The 17,766-nt window shown below is 38.0% G+C and overlaps 2 protein-coding genes across 9 annotated transcripts in view; one reads left to right on the forward strand and one right to left on the reverse strand.

Moving 5' to 3' along the window:
• FANK1 (fibronectin type III and ankyrin repeat domains 1) overlaps positions 1 to 9,379 on the forward strand; it is a 33,084-nt gene extending 23,705 nt beyond the window's left edge. For 2 of the 6 annotated variants that reach the window (XM_081005311.1, XM_081005309.1), the window contains exons 9-11: positions 2,025 to 2,102; positions 2,216 to 2,260; positions 2,349 to 2,573. In XM_081005311.1, coding sequence (XP_080861437.1) covers positions 2,025 to 2,102; positions 2,216 to 2,260; positions 2,349 to 2,435 — 210 coding nt within the window. In that variant the 3' untranslated portion in view covers positions 2,436 to 2,573. Of the gene's footprint in view, positions 1 to 2,024; positions 2,103 to 2,215; positions 2,261 to 2,348; positions 2,574 to 5,337; positions 5,451 to 8,325 lie in introns of those variants that run through there. The other 4 variants (XR_013986358.1, XR_013986357.1, XR_013986359.1 and 1 more) reach the window with 4 other exon arrangements.
• Positions 9,380 to 10,884: 1,505 nt separating this feature from the next.
• The window catches only part of ADAM12 (ADAM metallopeptidase domain 12), a 189,566-nt gene continuing 182,684 nt past the window's right edge, over positions 10,885 to 17,766 (reverse strand). For all 3 annotated transcript variants that reach the window (XM_081005209.1, XM_081005210.1, XM_081005211.1), the window contains 4 exons: positions 16,880 to 16,991; positions 16,065 to 16,247; positions 12,865 to 12,998; positions 10,885 to 12,089 (listed from right to left, as the gene is read on the reverse strand). In XM_081005209.1, coding sequence (XP_080861335.1) covers positions 12,029 to 12,089; positions 12,865 to 12,998; positions 16,065 to 16,247; positions 16,880 to 16,991 — 490 coding nt within the window. In that variant the 3' untranslated portion in view covers positions 10,885 to 12,028. The remainder of the gene's footprint in view (positions 12,090 to 12,864; positions 12,999 to 16,064; positions 16,248 to 16,879; positions 16,992 to 17,766) is intronic.

A 17,766-nucleotide genomic window follows, 5' to 3' on the forward strand; every position in this document is an offset into this window, starting at 1 on the left:
GAAAGGTCTTTTGAACTTACTTGTATACTATAGAATGAGGCAGCTAGATGCTTTGCTCTCAAAGATCTGTAATGTATGAAACTGAGTTATTAATCCTGCCTGTTCCCTTCAACAAGGTTGTGCTGGTATAATTTGGGTTTGGGGTGTGAAGCTTGTTTACCTGGTTGTCTGTTTATCTGAGAACTACCTGCTCATTCCGCCAGTTTTCTTCTGCAATGTGAAACATTTTGATAAGGCGGTGTCTCAAGAGGTCTACTTAAGAAAGGCTTCTAGGTACTAGTGCTCCATACTATTCCCTGCCCCATGGAATATATTTACTGTTATGGAAAGCCTTTCTTGCACAGATGACAAGTCCTTTTTCATTCACTACTAATTTTGCCCACAGAATGCAGTGGCTGGGCTAGAAGCCTTTTTACCTGTATTGGGATGACAGGAGGATTTGCAAAGTAACACTTCACTTCCCCTTTGATTTCTCTTATTAAGGCACTTTATCTCACAATCTCCTTTCTGGTTTGGTGCATGAAATGAAGTACGTAGTCTGAGCAAATTCAAATGTTTCTTTAATAGGATGAGCCCTCTTATTCCTTCATACTTGGAAATTCATCTTTCTGAAGTACTGCATTTGTATTTGTAGATTCTATAAAGATCAAAATGCTCTGTTAACATTTTCATTCCAGTCAGCACACAGAGCGAGCGAGCAAGTACTTCTCTACCTTTACAAACAGGTGTTTGGGATGATATTTTAATGATCTGTAGAAGCAGGTGTATTATCGCCAAGCTCTAATGGCTAATATTCGGATCCTTCATGTAAAGGCAGACTTCAATGCTGCAGTAGAGGATGGAGATCGTCAGAACTCCAGGAGAGCCTACAGAAGTTCAACATACTGAAGCAGTGCACAAATGACTTGTAGCAAATGACTCAACTATCACTGCTCCTATATGCAAAATTCTGGTCAGGATTATATAGCTTAAGATCACCACATACACTGTTTTACTATTTATGTAAGGCATCTATATACCACTTAATCATTAGCATTGCTAAGCAGTGTGCATAAACCCAAACTAGACGGAGAATATAATGATAAAAATTCATCGTAAAACTGAACACAACCCCTGTGGGTTGCATTCAACTAAGTCTTACTCAGTCAGCCCTTTGAAATTAAAATAGTCATGTCTATTAACTTAGGTGGATCTACTCTGAGTGCGACTTGCATTTAATACCACCTCTGATATTCAGTGATGTAAATGTAAGTTGTTTCAGTTGTACACTACTATAAATGTGTTGTGCAAAATACACTCGGGGTGCTATGACTGATGGCAGCTTCTTGTTAAGTGCACAGATTCACCCCCATGCAATGGTTTGTAAGGCCCTTAGATCTTTAGTTCCAGCTGCTAGGCCATGTTTGGCCTAGCTTTTGAAAGCTATTTAATAAGTTTGGCATACTTGTAGTTGGTTGATGATAACATTGTCAAGAGAATATTTAAATATAGTCAACAAAATTAAAAATAAATAAAGCACAGACCCTAGCTGTCAGAAGTATAAACCAACCCAGCCCTCTGTTAACATTCTAGCTGCTCTTATTCCAAAATAAACACAGCTATGTGGCTGTCAGATACGTTTGTGTGTATCTCAGTACCAGAAATGAAGATGCATTTGTTACATTCCTTCTAAAAGTGATACCATGCCAGTTCCTCATAGAAGTGGTAGTAGCTTTGACAATTATTTCTCATCAGTTGGAGGTTGCTCAAACAGTAACTTTCAGAGTTGGAACACAACGGTGTTTGGAGTTTATTTCCAAATTTGGGATGGTGTTCTGATATTGAGTAATCTTTGCATTGTGTCAGTAGGTAATGTGTTGGCTTTCATTGAAGAAAAAGGTGTCAATTTGTCTTTTCTCCAAAATAGTTCCAATAGGAGAACAAGCTTATTTTATGCAAACACCCAACTATATATAATATCATTTCCCCTTAATTTTAACTATATACATTTTGCATATATAATTTCCCCCTAATCTTACTTCCAGGTGGCAGCATTAAATAACCATGAAGAATTGGTAGCATTACTTCTAGAAAGAGGAGCAGATCCTGATGTTAAAAATGAGGTAAATAGCAGTACGAGTAGCTTTTTCAGTACCAGTTTTACACACACATCCAAAAACTGTTTAAAATAACAAAATTAACATGTTTTTTTTTGGGGGGGGGGATTTTTTTCCAGTTTGGCAAAGGTGCCCTGGAAATGGCTAGAGGCATGAACAGACAGGTATGGGTATCTTTTACTTGAACTCTTCTCCTGATTTCTATTCTTTAAGCATTTTATCCTCATTTGCTATTTTTCTTCCCTTTTTTAGAGTGTGGTTTCAATAATAGAAGAAAGGAAAAGACAATTAAGTAATGTGAACATGGAGTCTTCTGCATCCTCTGCTACAATTGTGTGAAGCAGACAATTTGAAGCCTAATCTTACCTACGAAGGAGGTCAGGCCACAAGGACTAAATCCTAGTTGTTTTCCTTTTTCCTAATTAGCTGTTACACACTCTTGGGTGCCTTGATTAAAATGCTAACTTTGCTTCTCCAGCATTTTTCTCTGGCGTTTAAATTCATCTACATTTTAGCAGCATTATTTTCTCATTATGGTCAGTTTTTACAGTGATCCTATTTTTTGCTCTTCTGTCCTCTTGTTCTCATGCTAGCAGCTGTTCCTGTTTCATGCCCTTGAGTAGTAGCAGTCACTGACATTAAGGGCAAAACTAGAACATGTCATAAATTATCATGTAGTTTGCATGGCTTCTCAATAAATAAATAGGTGGCATAGTAATAATAATAATAATAATAATAATTTTATTTTTTTTTACAAATTTATACCCCGCCCTCCCCAGCCAAGGCCGGGCTGAGGGCGGCTAACAAGCAATAATAAAAACAAGTTGAATGAATACAACTTAAAAACAGGATTAAAATACAACATTAAAATATTGAAACATTAAAATATTAAAATGCAGCCTCATCACAGGAGGAGAAAGGAAAAAGGAAAAAGAAAGAGGGGGAGGGGGAGGGATTCAAATTGGCTCCAAGCCAAAGGCCAGGCGGAACAATTCTGTCTTACAGGCCCTGCAGAAAGAAATCAGATCCTGCAGGGCCCTGGTCTCATGAGGCAGAGTGTTCCACCAGGCCGGAGCCAGTGCTGAAAAGGCCCTGGCTCTGGTTGAAGCTAATCTAACTTCCTTAGGGCCCGGGACCACTAGGGTGTTGCCATTTATGGACCTTGAGGCTCTCCGTGGGACATACCGGGAGAGGTGGTCTCGTAGGTACGAGAGTCCTAGGCCGTGATGTAGTAGGCCAAATGGCCAGGGCGGGGGAATGGAGAACAGGACTGGGAGCACAACATAGGAGGTGGGGCTTAGCGCTTTGTCTCTGCCATGGCCCCAGTGGGAGTTGCGTGCATGCGCGTACTCTCTCTCTTGTGATTCACAATGGGGAAAATCTCCTGTTATGACCAATGGTAGCTTTACTCCCAACAATATGATGATACCATTTTGACTCCCCCCCCCCCAACAGTTATATATTAAAAAACAAAAATCCCAAGGATGCCTGGGCATACTATGTAATAAAATAATTACGTCTAGCTTGGCTCCAATGCTACGTTCTTTGGATGTCCTTGTGCAGTGTAACTGATTTTTGTAGAGGAGAAAGTAGGTAGCAAGATAATTGGGAGAGGGCAAAATGAGCCACTGTCCATGGAGTGGCATTCTGCCACAGTGACCCTGAATTCCTAAGGCTTGTGCTGCCACACTAAAGGAATGACTCCTTGCAAATGCAGAATGGATTTTATGCAATACTTGGAAAACTGTGAGTTCAAAGTGATGGAATAAATGCCATTAGGGACTTTATATGCCAATAGTATATTGAACTTGGTCTGGTAAGAAATTGGTATTTGTCCAAGTTTCTTGGCCACCTCATAGATGCACAGCAAGCTGCTCATTAAAATCAGATTCTCTCAGAGTAATTGTACATGCAAATACTGCAGTTTTTGTTCGGAACAGAAACACACATGAAAGAATTCAGAATGTTAGTTTGTGGGGATAGTGAAACAAGCTGGTTCAAATGGCTCAGTTGGTTAGAGCATGGTGCTGATAACACCAAGGTTGCAGATTTGATCCCCATATGGGAAAGCTGCATATTCCTGCATTCCTGCATATTCTTGCATTGCATGGGGTTGGACTAGATGGTCCTCAGGGTCCCTTCCAATTCTACAATTCTATGATTCTAAATGACAAAAAGCTGAACAGAATAACAGAAAATCCATTCTAGAAACACTGTATTTTGTAAGTTAGAGTCTAATCTTTCTGAGCAGCACAAGACTTATGATGACATCAGAACCATCATCATAGCTTTTTAAATATTAACATAATTAATAATAATAATAATAATAATAATAATAATAATAATAATATGATTGACTCTGTACTTGCTTGCAGTAAGTACACAAGTTGGAGGAAATCAACTTTTTTGGGAGGTATGTGTGTATAGGATTGCAGTCTTAATAGCACATTCAGGAGAATCTTATGAGATTATTATTTTCAATGTTCCCCGTTCTTTGCAGACAAAATAAATGATCCCATACCTGGTCAACAAAGTATTCAAAGTTTTATTTCCTCAATAAATTATTCCATTTTCAAAACCTTTTAATAATTGCAGAAAACACAAATCAGTACATAACTAAGGATGTATTTACTGTTTATTTAATACAGAATACTTAATAGGAAATAGATTGTCCTGCTATTGAAACATGTTTGTAGCCTCTTAACATGATACTGCAATAATCATTACAAAAAAAGTGTATAAAAGTAAGGTAAACTGTTACACAGTGCATTACGTAGAAAGTTTTAGCAAACTGACATTTAACTGAAAGCATTATAAAGGTATGGTTCATAAAAATTAATGGCTTATGTCACTCTAATATTCATATATAGTGTGCTAAATGGTTTACAATTAACAGTCTTATCACCACAGTCTTAAAAACATCACATGGAAGAAAGTCCCACTGAATGTAGCTAATGGAACTTAACTTCCATGAAAATGTATCAAGGATCAGGTTATCAGCAGTTAAAATATCAGTTGCTACTCTTAATGCAAAGAGTGATAGCACCTTTTGTTCATAGTCAGTCCTGATGGCAATTCACATTGCATTTTATATGCCTGCTTCATGCTAAAAGAGATACCTAAATGTAAAGTATAACAGAAGAATAAAAGGACTGAAATGTCTTTCCTTTCCAGGATGATACAGGAAATTGTTTACTTGCATTATCTTGAGTAATAAATACTATTTATTACATTGGTACAGTTACCCTGTGATGATGATTGCATGTGATTACAACTTAGAAGGGATATTCAAATCAGATTTATTTAAGGGCTGTGTACCCCACGCTTTAACAGGTTCCCAGGCTGGCTTACCAGGTAAGTTCGTTTGGTGTTTTTTTCCATTGGTGCATTAACAAATTTATTATATTATGATATATCAGGAAATGTAAATCAAATTGTAGAATTCCAAGAACATTTTTATTACATTAAAAAACCTACTATAAACGGCAATAGTTAAAAATGCAAAAATATGTCATATGTGCCTGATTAAACCTGCAACATAACTAATTTTGCACCTTGATTCACTCTGACTGTGCAATGAGGGCTTATTTAGAAGCTAAGCTAACTTGAGGAAGAAGCATATCTGATGGTTTAAGGTGGGGTGGTTAACCTGTGGGCCTCCAGTTCTTGATGGACTACAACTCCCACCATCCTTCTCCATGCTGACTGGGGCTGATGTAGTTCAACAATATCTGCAGGGCCACAGGTCAGCTAGCCCTGATTTAGGGGCTCTTGACTCATATTTATTTCACGTTCAAATTAATTATGTAAATATTCAACGGATCTGGAAGCACATGGAGTTCTCATTTTTATGTAAGCAAAATTCAAAATTATGAACAAGGAGGGATGTGGAAGAGAACCTGGGATTTTCTGTTCATTTCAACAACAGTATTGATACAGTAATATTTAATTACAGTACTTAACATTTATCTAGCATTCAAAACACTCAGTGTAGTTTGGGTAATTCCTATAGGGCTGTTCCCCAAACCCTCCCTACATTGAGGGCTTAAGTTGATTAGAAGTGCCTAGCCTAAGGCTGCCTAAGAAGATTGTGACTAAGGTGATGTTTGATTTGGAGCTCAGGGATTATGCAATGACAGGTCAGAATCAACAGCTTCTGAAACAACTTTGGACATCTCTGTTTGGAGTAATGTAAGCAAGACCCTACCAGTGAGACAAAGATCAGGACTGAGGAGAGAATTAGTTATCATTATACTAAGAAATATACAAAGGTTTCAATGAACTTAAAGAGACTCTTGTCTGTTTCAACACGTGCTCAAAATCTGTTCTGTCGTGTCTTATAATGGTTCAAAGTAATTTAACTTTTACCAGCATTTTATAAAATGCTGGTAAACCACAACTAAAACTATTGGCCATAATCTAGCACTGAGGGCATGCAGCTGGCCTGTGTTGGGAGTGGGGGAGTCTTTCCCTTCCCCTGGCTCATCCAGAATTACAAATAAGCAGTAAAGCAGCAAGTGTTATGAAACACTTAGCAGATGTCTTTAAGTAATACGTAGGGTCTGGCTGATCACAGTGCAGGAAAGTAATTATATCTTGGTAAGACTGGCTAGTGAACTTTTCCTTTTGCCATTTTACTATGACTTTTGCTTATTTGCTTGAGTCACCTGCTGCTCTTTTGCTCTATGGTTCGCCTGCTCTGTTTATGGAATACCCTAGTCTTGTTGTTGTTTAGTCGCTTAGTCGTGTCCGACTCTTCGTGACCCCATGGACCAGAGCACGCCAGGCACTCCTGTCTTCCGCTGCCTCCCGCAGTTTGGTCAGACTCATGTTTGTAGCTTCCAGAACACTGTCTAACCATCTCATCCTCTGTCATCCCCTTCTTCTTGTGCCCTCAATCTTTCCCAACATTAGGGTCTTTTCCAGGGAGTCTTCTCTTCTCATGAGGTGGCCAAAGTATTGGAGCCTCAGCTTCACGATCTGTCCTTCCAGCGAGCACTCAGGGCTGATTTCCTTAAGAATGGATACGTTTGATCTTCTTGCAGTCCATGGGACTCTCAAGAGTCTCCTCCAGCACCACCCTAGTCTTAGGACAGGGAGTTAAAGTAGAAAAGGCATCTAGGTTCGTCCAAATCAATATTTTGTGATTGCTCTGTGAGAACAATGTCTAATATTTGAGAATTCACAAAATCATTCTAAACTATGCTACTCAAAAAATTAACAGATTCTTTTCATTGTATCATTCCTGGGTTTAATTATTTGTTTATCTGCCATGTCTTCCATGTTTACAAGTTGTGGTTACCAATGCTTGTATGAACTGAAAGTGTGTAGCAATGATCACTTTCCTCCCTCCACCACGAGAGACACACAGAGAGAATACTATTCGACTTTGCAGGGAAAATCATAGCTTCTTGGTTGGCAAGTCAGTCACTGCAGCAGACTTTACTTTGTAGGAGAATAATCAACTTTCCTTTGAGACATCATTGTTTTTACCTATTTTTTTCTGGATTGCTACCTGATTTTGTTAGGAGGACTACAATGCATGCAAATCAAGTGGCCTAAGGTTTCATAATACAGGTAAATCGAGAAGCAGCCCTAGCAAAGTGACTGAGCACATGCTCTGTATACAAAATGTTCCTGGTTCAGTGGAAATTATCTGGAAGAAGGGCTGGGAAAGGTCCTGAAGTAACTGCTGCCAGTCAGAACAAGCAGTCCTGGGCCCATTGGTATGACTAGGTATAAGCAGCTCTTTATGTCATTATATGACACATAAATCTCAGCTTACTGAAATCTATTGTGCATGTTAAAGTCGAGAAAGAATATCGTGTTTGCCATTGAAGTGTGCTTCCCCAATCCAATAATTTTTTCCAAATCACATCAGAAGCTCCCTGACATGAAATGGTTTTCCTTTCAGCTGAATGTGCCAGCCCATAGGGACAAAAGAAATGTGCACAGTACTAACATTGACAGTGATATGAGAGCTTTTTCTGTGCATTGAATTTCATATGGATTAGTATCAGGGTGATGGCCTGTAGACCAGAGAAATTTAAATCTGTTTAACATTATAATGTTAAATATATTTTTATCAAAATAAATTCCGTGCTTTAAAGAGAATGTAGGTTCATGTGTGCACAGTACTGTTATTGACAGTAATATTAGTGACTAAGCCATCACAGATTAATCACCACAGATAGGAAAATTCTATTACACAATATCGATTCTGTTACAGAATATAAAGTGAAATACCTTTCATCAGAGACAATCTATACATTTGGCTGAGAATGAAGAACTGGTAAGTGATGATACATCAAGTGGAAAACATGTATGTGTGAATCAGCCTTAACATGTATGAGATAAACAATTTAACTCCACTGAAAAGCAATGGGCCTTCAGGGCTCCATTGACTGCCTTTGGTTTCACTGGAATGAAAACATACATGACCTTATCTAATAACGCAAAATTGTTTGAAAGGTGCAGCTGCTGCTTTAAAATGCTTAATTAATTAATTAGATCTCTGATCCACTCTTTACCAGTGTATCTTTGGAAAGGTTACCACTTTAACACACCGTGTGTTGCTTCTCCTTGCTGACTTCGCAACAAGAGGTTCCCCTTGCTCACATCACAATAAGAGGTTTAAAAGCATTTTCTAGTGTGGGAAGCTGATAGATACAAAAACAGCCCGAGAAAGCAAGCTGCCATGAAATTCAGGAGAAACCTAGTGTTTGCTGAAGGCTAATAAACATAAGTATTTGCATTCAGCTTTGAAGTAATCTTGCCTATTTAAAAAGTATGTTACAATCCTTTGTGGAAATATTATGACTGTTTTGTATTATGTGCTGACCAGCATATTGTATCTTTAGTCCTGACATATACTATATGGCCTCACCTATCTCTCTCTGGTTAAAAAGATACTTATGCATGACTAGTTTTACCATGATGGGGATGCACATTAAAATACAAATTGCATTGAAGATTTGCAGTGTAAATATATGAGAGCAACAGTCAGTTACAAATTCTGATGCATGTTTTGATGCTCTTTACCCAGCAAATGATAAACATAGGGAAGAAATAGGGAAGAGCACCTACAGATCCACATGGTGATATGCATTTAAAGCCTACCAATCTGATTTCCATTTTGCACATGCAGTGGTACATAGTGTGAACTGAGCTAGGCAGAGGAGGATCATGTTCCTCATGTGAAACCACCTGCCTTTTGTAAAGCACAGAGTGTTCATTGATTGAACAGTTTAGTTCTTAAATAGTATTGCTTTAGCTCTTTCATGGTCAGGAACAGAAAAAAATAATGTAGTGATTAAAAAGGGAATTTACAAACCCCAGCATCTTTTTACGGCAATCACGCCCGAGGATTTGATTCCTGCTAAATAAAATAAAATGCTACTTTAGTAATAATCAAGTTGGGGTTTCCTATTAATGGCAGTCAAATGAAACAACATGGCGTGAAGAAGTAAGGTGCTGTTAGAAAAATAAACTACTCAAGATGCATGAAAGGTAATTTAAAGAGCCCCAACAGCACCTGCCTTTCATTTAAAATGAAATGCCAAATCCTATCTTTAAAAAGTTGAGTGCTACCATCATCAGCAACTCTCCTCATTTAGCATAAATGTTACATTGACATTTTCCAGAATGTCTTATTGTGTAATTACTGATACTATAATTTATATCATATGCAAGCTTCAGGAGCAAAACTGTTTTCTGTGGATTCTTTTTTGCTTTATTGGTTTTGTTTGTGATGTGGATATATTTTATTTGCTTTGTTCATAAGCATGACTGTGTGGTTGCCTAGTTACAGGGCAAAGTAACTGGGAAAGTTAAATTACTTACTGGTAAAAGACAAAAGGTCTTCAAGTTCTGTTTCTCTGTCTGAAGAAGCACAGACACTTTGGATATTAGCACACTGCATAGGCAAGAGTAATAGCCAAAGGTCTAGGTGCTGGAAATAGTTATATAGTGTGGAACAAATAATTTGCCAACTTTATGATGATATGAAAGAGAATATGTAAGCTGATTTTCTTTTGCAGGGTTTGAGTATCACCAATATCAACTGTGGTATTGGTTCAGTACTGGTAAAAGGGAGGGAGAAAGGAGAATAAAGCTAGTTCTAATTGACTATTATGAATATGACAGGGGTTTTCCCCCATAAATATGCTGAGCTGTAGGTGGAAAGGAGTCCATGTCTGGGCTCCCAGTTCTGTCTGGGCCATCCCAGTTGCCCCACCAGCTTGGGCTTTCAAGGCTTGTTGCCCAGACAGCTTCGACTAGCTTGGCAGTTTGAAAGTTTATAGCCTTGTTTGCTGAGTACAAGTAAAATATGCATGCTACATTAGAACATTTTCTAGGGCATCAGAAAATTTCAAACTGAAAAATCTCCTATGCAAATTCTTTTAATTCCAATTGTTTCCAGAAAATCCACAGCAACGTTGCTCAGAAACAGGAGAGAGAGGAGGGAAACCCAGTAAACAATCTCTAAATTATGATCTACTGAACCACATAGTCCTTGTGTTGCACTGAGAATGCAAATTGCAGACTTTTCAGTGCAATTAACACAGAAATCATGTACCACATCCAACAAAAACAATGAATTTAAAACTGTCTTGTACAATATACAGTTTTTTTAATTAAAAAAACATGCTGAAAGCCTATATACTCACTTGAAATACAGACTTTCAGTTAGTTTCAAACAGCTATAGCAGGCCTTTTAAGATTTAGAACACTGAGACATGACACATGGGGGCAGATGTAGGGGTTTTTCGCTGTATAATAGGAGAAATAGTTTGTGTGATCTGTTTAAAGATTTATCGAAACCAGTGGGATTATAACTTGAAATCTGACAACTGCTCAATGAGAGCAAGTACTACAGTTGAAGTGTACACTTCTGTGAAACTAGCTTTGAAAGCTGTTGCTGTGGCCTCCAAGGTCAAATGTTAGAAACTTATTTGGGGCCAGAGTTCTCATCAAAATGAGAATGCTGATTTCTGGTTAAGTCTCCAGTGGATTGGGGGTGCTGCGTGCGGCCCCGCAAAGGGCGCCCACCAACAGATGGGTGAGCGATGACTAGCCTTTTGTTGAACCACCAAGTTGGCTGGGGTTAAGTATTGTGGTCAGAACACAAGTAACTACTGTAGTGCTGTGTCAGCAGATCTATCCCTCTAACCAGGGTTTGGCTGTGCACAGGATCAGGCCATTTAGAATTTTTAGTTACAACACACAATGATAAAGGTCTGGTTGTATAGGAAAAGCATGTACTTTGTAAAATCTGAATTTTTATGCAGAAAATGTACATCTGTTTGATGATAGAGCCAATACCTAAGACCTGATAAACCTAGACATTTAGGTAATTCTTCGTTTTGGCACTTATTTTCTTAACCTTCCTTGAAAATACATCCTTGAAGTAATATTTTCCGTCCACAGAAGTAATATTATCCCTCCAGATCCTATTGACAAAATATCAGCTGCTTGCTTTTGAAATTTCACCTGTCTCTTGGTTTCAGCAAAGTTTCAATTCAGCTTTAGTCAACATTCTGTATAGGAACAGGTCCAAACTAAATAAACTTTGAGGAGTTTGTACCAAACATTGAGAAATCTGTAATGGATGGTTCAAGACTGTTTAAACATCACAAAAATGGCTTCCTTCCTAGGAAAACTTGGTTATGGTGAAACAATATCTACTACAGTGCTCTGCACTGTAATAAATATTAAATATAAATTAATAATTTACAAGTACCTGAGCAAAGAAGCAAACCACCTTCACACAGCATAGCACCAAAGGCAGTAGCTCAGAGTTCTTTAAAATAATGGGTTTTGAACATTAAAAATTCTACCTATTGATATAAAAATATTGATCTCCAACTGGAGATGAAAATAGTGCAAAATTCTGTCTTCACTTTCCAGGATACAAATGATGTTCCATGTTGTCATTTCATATAGGCAATATTGCAGGCTCTAGGCATTTGAGGTGGTTGTTTAGGTGCAGGCCTGTTTAAGAAAAGGTTCAGAAACAGAATAATAAAATTAGCAAACAGGCTAATTGTGGAGCAACAGAAATTAAGTATAAATATCTTGGCTTTAAGGAACTGTTACAGGTTCTTTGGAAAACAGGAGCATTCCTCTCCATTCATTCAGGTCATGTAGGGTTTACTGGCATCTCTTCACCTTAATATTTTACTGTCATTTGTTTTATGCACATTTTATTCATGGCACAAAATATATTTTAACAATTAATAATTTTAAGTGGTTGTAATTTATGTCAATCAGCCTTTTTCAAGTCAGTAAGGGTACTGACATCTTGAAATGACAGCATCATTCAATAAATACTAGTGTCCTTAAACTGGTATTAGTTAAGCCCCTTCGCCATATTTTATGGCAGAGCTTTGGTGGAATTTGTTTCAGGGAATTTTTATCCAGTCCCTCTCACCACATCTGATTGCTTCTCAAATTTACGTGGGAATATACTGGCTGATAAGAACAAGCAACTGCAAAAGATTTGCAGTACCTAATCACATGCTCAGGAAAACAGATGCTTATTTAGATGACTGAATCGCAGTACTTCCCAGATGTTGACCTGCCCACCAACTCTTCATCTCTGACCATTGCCCTTGCTAACTAGAACTGATGGAAGTTGGAGGGCACCATGTTGGGTATCCTTGAGCTAAGTTTTCCCAACAAAAAAGAGCCAATTCTAAGATATATTTTATAATATTTCTTAAACATGTTTTCTGTTGGAAACGCACAACTGAACAGCCAAACTAACCTGACAGGGGCAATTTGAGGCACAGGTTTTGGAAGCCCAAATACTTCTGTGGAGGAACTCTTAAACTGAGCAGATTTGTTCTTCTGAGGATCAGCTGGCAAAGGTTTTCGAGGAGGACTTGGCTTGAAAGATTCCTATAATACAATGTAAGTTCATAGAATTGTTACTATAAGATTAATGAAACAGCCATTTTATTATATAATTCTTCATTCATTAAAGTATAATTTATTTCCCATAAGTCCTTCAAATCATGCTTTGAATTGAAACAAACATTAAAATTTGGTGGCTCCTCACTGTTTCTATTTGTAGAAAATGAAAGTACAACATTAAGAGACAATATAGTGCTTTGAATTGTGGGGGGTTGTTACTATGGTATGTATTTTTGTGTTTTTATATTATAAACTGCCCTGTGATCCTTGGATGAAGGACAGTATAGATAAGAGTTTGGATTTGATATCCCGCCTTTCACTCCCTTTTTTAAAGGAGTCTCAAAGCGGCTAACATTCTCCTTTCCCTTCCTCCCTCACAACAAACACTCTGTGAGGTGAGTGGGGCTGAGAGACTTCAAAGAAGTATGACTGGCCCAAGGTCACCCAGCAGCTGCATGTGGAGGAGCGGAGACGCGAACCCGGTTCCCCAGATTACGAGACTACCGCTCTTAACCACTACACCACACTGGCTCTCTAATAAATATATCAATGCTCAGCTACGAGTGATTGCCAAAGAAGAAAGAATATTAATGAATAAATAAAAACCAAACAGGTGCAGAAATGATTCCCTCTGAAGGAGGTCCAAAATTATCTCTTTAAGCAAATCTCTAGTGTATTTTAATCACATGATTTTGCTGTTTCAAAAAGGGAAAACAGTATGACCACTAGCATTCTTCTGAAAACAAAAAAGAAAACACTGAGTACAGCTATCATGGGGACACCTCAAATTTACAACAAATTGAACCATAGATCTCTCCTATCTCTTTTCTTTTAGGCAATATAAACAGATTATTGCTGGATACAAATATAGGTATAGCAAATGCTGTTTCCATTTTTCTTTGAAAGATGGTACCAAGAGATAAGTCTGATGATCTCTTGTTAAGAATTGACAATACACACACACACACACACACACACACACACACACACTTCAGTTACTATGCCTGAATTGTTCAAAGTAGGTTAATTTCAAATAAAAAATTACAGTCTGCAGTAAGAGTGTCTTTAATTATATCCTATAATGAGGAAATGCTGCTGTTAAAATACATATCAGTAGAGGTGCTAGATTTCACAAGAGGAAAACAGTTCAGACTTTACATCATTTTTTTCAGACTTTACAAGGAAAACAGAAGCTGAAACATATGGAGAAGAAATATTACTGAAATACTATATGTTTAAAACTTACAATTCTATTATTGTAGCTCTTAGCAGTAGCATACTTTGAGAGGGGAAAAGGGGGCATGTTTTATCAGAAGGGAAAAGATTTTATTACCTAACGGGGTTTTCCAGTATGAAGAGCATTTATGAAACAAATATTGTATAATTCTATTTATATGATACATGTGACTCTCTCCATACATGAAATGAATGTGTGGAGCTCCATGGACCAGACACAACCACCGCTGTCACCATGATCCCCCATGAACATCTATTTGACATTAATCAAAGTTTTCTGCACATGTAAATGTACAAGTGGCGAGTTCTCCTGACTTGGTCTGTGAAATGCTGCTATTCACTCCTATGGGTTTGTGAACTGCCTAGAGAGGTGGATCTTATATAAATCAGTTAATAAATAGCAACAGCAACATGTAATGTGCTTCATTTGGAGATGAAAATTGCAATGTTAGAAGAACAATCCCCTACCTCAGGAGAAGTTGTCAGTACAATCAGGCAATATATAGAAATAGCCATGAAAATAGGTTCCAACCTTTTGGTGATGTGTTGCAGGATGGCCCTTAGAGCTATCATTTGCATTATTGCTAAAGTTCTGTGTGCTGGGGAGGCCTGTTCACTGACCCAGTTTCCCCAGGGAGTGTTACCATAAGTCTTTATAGATCAGATGGATTTATTCCTTTAGCTTTAGATCAGTAACTTTGAGGGCTTTTTAAATGTGTCAGTTTTTTACATGTAAGCCAGGGAAATGGTTTTCAATATAACCGCTAGCTCTTGTTACTTACGAAAAAATGTTTTTATACATTAGGCAGTTATAAATAGTACTTCAATATAAAATTCCTGTGGACTGTCTTCGGATATGAAACATAAAAGGGTCATAATATACCATTTCACATTTGAAAACACATGCTTCATTGCAATACCTATATATCTTTCGATTGTGAGTTCCAGAGACAAAGGGTCAGACTCAGCTATGCAAATATTTTCCCTGATATTTTCCCCTCTAATTTTAAGCAATTGGGGAAGTAAGTCTTGATGACATGATTGCATATGGGAGAGGAAACATATTTCTTTCCCTGTGGTTTTTCTTATCAAAATCACCCCTCTAAACTGATTTGGGAAAGTATATGAGGCCCAGAACGCATTGTGCAATGAAAAGCCAGTCCAGTTCCCTGGGTGGATAAGAGCTGAGTTAACTGGCCATTTACCTCCTCCCATTTATTCCTTATTCTCTAAATGGCTCTTATGGCTCTAAATAAAATAAAATTGACTCATTGACTCAGTCTCCAGATTACAAAGACATCATATAGTACAGCCAATCTGAAACTGCAAGGGGGTTGCATGTTTGAATGATTCTGCATGTAAAAATGCACTTCTTGCATTTAGAAAAATTAACACAGATAGGAAAAGGCAACACTTTCATTCCAGCTTCCCACAGGAAGGGTGTTCTTGAATTATGGGGTAAGGGGCATTCCGATCCTTAAGATGGCACGCATATCATAAGCATATACATCAGAAAGATGCCACAAAGTACCACAATATACTGGTGTAGCAGGAAGAGATGTCAATGGTAATATTTAGAATGGAGGTATGAACAATAATTACATGCCCTTTCAGCATGCCCTTTCACTCTGCTATGAAATCAACCAACAAAGACATAACAAAAGAGAGAGATTGACTAAAATGGAGCAAACTATTTTGTGGTGTGATTTGAAGAATCAATATGACATCTAAATAGCTAGCAATCCAGTTCTGCTCTGGACCGATGGTGGCTGTAGGTGCCATAGAGTTGAAACGGATAAACAAACAAACACGTACCTGATCACATCTGGGTGAGGGGCTGGCAGGCAGCAACCTTCTGGAAGTGGGCTGCGGACATGGTAATTCACACAGGGGTGGGACAATACGCTCTGGTGGGCTTGACCGTGGTGTATTCTGTGTCTTCACAGGATTGCTAGCATTACCTGTGTGATATCGTTGCAATCCTTGTGGATCATGTCTCTGCAGATCCATAAAACAATATTATACCAAATCAATTATAGTTTAAGCATGATGAGGTCAAAGTTTGGCCTTTTTAGATTTCACTGATTTGAGTGAAAGAGAGAAAGCAAGAGGAAGGGATCAGGGGGAAAGACTCTGTCTTCTAAGTATGAGATTAACTCTCCCACTGAAATCAATGGGACCTAAAATACTTAACTTTCACTGGAGTGGATCCCTATAGTTCTTCTCAGACGTATCTTATAATTAATAGGTGTAAACACTATTGCTTTCAAGATTGCTTTTAACTGCCACTTGTTTCAATTTTAATACGGCCACTTTACCTTTCCTGAAGCCAAGGAACAACCAATTAAGGTTCCAGAAACTTACTCAAACACTAATCCTTGAATGTTGGAAAGCATTGCCCCTGTCTGAGATGGTGGCTGCAATCCACAGTCAAAATACATTTATTTACTCTCCATCTGTCTAGAACTTAGAGACCATAGTGCATTTTTAGGCCTAGATGGCTTTCCCTTTATTTCATGTATTAATAGAAATACTCTAAAATTTCACTATTTCATTGTATCACCCCATATAAAAATACTTCAAACTTATGGGAAATATTTTTATCAGCAATAATTTGTGTGAGAACCTACCTTAGGTGTATTCAAATTTTGTGACTTTTTCACCAGATTTGTACTACTGCGGGTTGTGATAGGAACATGATTAGGTTCAAATGAACTGGAAGGCCTAGCTGGAGTCACAGACCTGAAATACATACATGTGTGTATACTTTTAACAGAGGATTTTTTAAAAAAAATATTTACTTTCTTTAGTAAACAATGAAAGTAAAATCCATCCACTACACTTGCAACAGGAATAAAAAAAAAATTGATTCTTTTGTTTAGAGCCACTAGTCTGTTAAATTAGCTCTTGCAATCTGTGGAAATGCTGCTTTACAACACCCGAGAGACTCTTCTAATGATGCTGGTGCTTAAGCTGTAATGACCTCAGCTATGGATATTGTGGTTCATTCAGTGGACTAGAAACAACAATGCTACTCCAAGGTTTCAATATTTTAAGGAGGCCAAAATAAAGGCAAACCTCCCTTTTTAACTGCTTATCCACAAAGTGAAATAAAAAGAAGGGTGTGTCTGAATAGCAGGTCCCTGTGGCCTTGATGCAATCTGAGAAGTGCTCTGAGAAAAAGGCAAGCATGTAGTTTTCTGAAACAACCTTCTCATATGAGGGCCTCGTCACCTGTGCTAGTCTGGCAATGACCCCCTGGAGCAGGGATGAACAGACCCATTAAGAGTCTGGTCCATCCCAGTTCTCAAAGGGGACAGGACTAAGCCCATCCCATTCTGAAGGGGAATTTAAAAAACCCACCTAGAAGCACACACCTAAAAGCACAGTTAAATGTTCGCACACCTCCATTCTCTTTCCCTATTCCCACTTTTAAAACCTTTGAAATAGTGTTTCCAGTCACCTAAAAGCCTGAGTGCTAGACCACAGGACTCCTTGTCATTGTGTGCCTTGAAAT

This window comes from Podarcis pityusensis (genome assembly GCF_964106645.2).
Source record: "Podarcis pityusensis genome assembly, chromosome: 5".
NCBI lineage: Eukaryota > Metazoa > Chordata > Lepidosauria > Squamata > Lacertidae > Podarcis > Podarcis pityusensis.